This window comes from Blennius ocellaris, assembly GCF_963422515.1.
Source record: "Blennius ocellaris genome assembly, chromosome: 5".
Taxonomy (NCBI): Eukaryota; Metazoa; Chordata; class Actinopteri; order Blenniiformes; family Blenniidae; genus Blennius; species Blennius ocellaris.
Window position 1 is genome coordinate 31161540 of NC_137654.1, and position 2917 is coordinate 31164456.

General features: G+C 51.4%; 1 protein-coding gene across 1 annotated transcript in view; it reads right to left on the bottom strand.

Moving 5' to 3' along the window:
- ndufb11 (NADH:ubiquinone oxidoreductase subunit B11) overlaps nt 1–383 on the bottom strand; it is a 2935-nt gene extending 2552 nt beyond the window's left edge. The window contains exon 1 of the mRNA XM_080496294.1: nt 132–383. Within this exon, the coding sequence (XP_080352420.1) occupies nt 132–299 (168 nt within the window). The 5' untranslated portion in view covers nt 300–383. The remainder of the gene's footprint in view (nt 1–131) is intronic.
- Between the last annotated feature and the right edge of the window lie 2534 nt (nt 384–2917).

A 2917-nucleotide genomic window follows, 5' to 3' on the forward strand; every position in this document is an offset into this window, starting at 1 on the left:
CTCTCTCTCACCTGTCACTCACTCTCCCACTTGTCCCTCTCTCTCTCTCTCTCCCTCCCGCTCTCCCACTTGTCCCTCTCTCTCTCTCCCCCCTCCCCCCTGGTGTCCCCCCCCCCCCCCCCCCCCCTCACCTTCAGGTACGGGCTGACCTCCCCGTGTCCCTCGTGGTCCGGTCGGTTCAGTTCGGTCACCGCGGCGGTTCCGGCCGGTTTGGACTGGCTGACGGACCGGAGCTGCTGGCCGGAGAGTAACCGGGGGACTGGACCGAACCGGGACAGACACGAGACACGAGACAACATTTTGTCCGTGAAGGAGACTGTTGTCACGGAACCGGAAATAGCAGGTTGAGCTTCCTCTTCTTCTCGTCCGCTTCCTCTTCAGCCCTCGTGCGCCACACCGCCACCTGCTGTTGGAGGGAGGAAGGAACGGAAAGGTCCTGGAAGGTCCACAAAGCTCCTGAATGGCCTTGAAAGGTTTTCAAAGGTTTTAAAAAGTCCTGGAAGGTCCACAAAGCTCCTGACTGGTCCTGAAAGGTCCTGACATAAATATAAAACATATATGTTATATCCAAATATCTATGTGTTTAAATCTATGGCTCATGAAAGGTTTTAAAAGGTTTTAAAAGGTCCTGAAAGGTCCAGAAAAGTCCCGAATGGTCTTGAAAGGTCCTGACATAAATATTAAAAACATATATGTCCAAATATCTATGGCTGCTGAAAGGTTTTAAAAGGTTTTAAAAGGTCCTGAAAGGTCCAGAAAAGGTCCTGACATAAATATAAAACATATATGTCGTATCCAAATATCTTTATGTTTATATCTATGGCTCCTGGAAGGTTTTAAAAGGTTTTAAAAGGTCCTGGAAGGTCCAGAAAAGTCCCGAATGGTCTTGAAAGATCCTGACATAAATAAACCTCACCACCTCCACCTTCATCTCACCACCTCCACCTCCACCTCCACCTCACCACCACCACCTCACAGCTTGTGTATGTTGAATTCGGGTGGAGCCGACTCTGTGTCCAGGCTGCAGGTGGTGCAGCTGCTGATGCGGGGGTCAGACACAACTCTGCTGTTGCTTAGCAACAAGAGAGAAAGTTTGAAAACTTGGGGATTTGATTTGTTAGCAAGGAAACCAAACATCAACTGGATGTTTCAGAGGAGGAGGAGGAGGAAGAGGAGGAAGAGGAAGAGGAAGAGGAGGAGGAGGAGGAGGAGGAGGAGGAGGAGGAGGAAGAGGAGGAGGAGGAGGAGGAGGAGGAGGAGGAAGAGGAGGAGGAGGAGGAGGAGGAGGAGGAAGAGGAGGAGGAGTGGGAGGAGGAAGAGGAGGAGGAGGAGGAGGAGGAGGAGGAGTGGGAGGAGGAAGAGGAGGAGGAGGAGGAGGAGGAGGAGGAGTGGGAGGAGGAAGAGGAGGAGGAGGAGGATGAGGAGGAAGAGGAGGAGGAGGAGGAGGAGGAGGAGGAGGAGTGGGAGGAGGAAGAGGAGGAGGAGGAGGAGGAGGGACTCTGCTCAGCCAGAGGAACCTGATCTGTGTTTGCTTCACTTTCACTCCATGACGACCAGCTGGACCCTGAATCCTTCATTAGATGATCACTGAAGAGAAGAGCAGCTCATTCTGTCTCACTCTCTCTGTCTGTCTCACTCTCTCTGTCTCACTCTCTCTGTCTCACTCTCTCTGTCTGTATCACTCTCTCTGTCTCACTCTCTGTGTCTGTCTCACTCTCTCTGTCTCACTCTCTGTGTCTGTCTCACTCTCTGTGTCTGTCTCACTCTCTCTGTCTGTATCACTCTCTCTGTCTCACTCTCTGTGTCTGTCTCACTCTCTCTGTCTCACTCTCTCTGTCTGTATCACTCTCTCTGTCTCACTCTCTGTGTCTGTCTCACTCTCTCTGTCTGTCTCACTCTCTCTGTCTCACTCTCTGCGTCTGTCTCACTCTCTCTGTCTCACTCTCTCTGTCTGTCTCACTCTCTCGGTCTCACTCTCTGTGTCTCACTCTCTCTCTGTCTCACTCTCTCTGTCTCACTCTCTCTCACTCTGAGGAACGGTGACCTCCTGTCTTCACCTCAGGATTGTAAAAGTGATGCCGGACTTGGAGCCTCTGAGCTTCTCCTCCCGAGAGGCAGCGAGTGAATCAGGTGGGCTGCTCCTGTAATCCAGATTAACTGCTCCTGTAATCCAGATTAACTAACCCAGATTAACTGCTCCTGTAATCCAGAGTAACTAACCCAGATTAACTGCTCCTGTAATCCAGATTAACTGCTCCTGTAATCCAGATTAACTAACCCAGATTAACTGATCCTGTAATCCAGATTAACTAACCCAGATTAATTGCTCCTGTAACCCAGATTAACTAACCCAGATTAACTGCTCCTGTAATCCAGATTAATTGCTCCTGTAATCCAGACTAACTAACCCAGATTAACTGCTCCTGTAATCCAGATTAACTGCTCCTGTAGTCCAGATTAACTAACCCAGATTAATTGCTCCTGTAACCCAGATTAACTGCTCCTGTAATCCAGATTAACTGCTCCTGTAATCCAGATGAACTGACCCAGATTGACTGCTCCTGTAATCCAGATTAACTAACCCATTTTAATTTGCGATGAGGGTTCTGCCGGTCCAGTAAAGACCCGGGTCTTAGTGAGGATTCTGCCGGTCCAGTAAAGACCCGGGTTGTTTCCAGACGGAGCCGAGGTCCAGGTCTGCTCGGGCCGCCGTCACCCCCGGGTTCTGGTCTTCAGCCCTTCGGCCAGCCTGAGTTCTGGTCTTCATCACATCCTGGAAACCAGGAAGAAGGTCCAGGTCTGGGCCCAGCAGGTCAGTCTGTCAGAACCACCAGGGGGTGGGGAGGGGGGGGGGGGGGGGGGCTCTTGATGGGGGGGGTCAGGCTCTGGACCAAGCTGTGTCTCTGCCCTCCTCTAC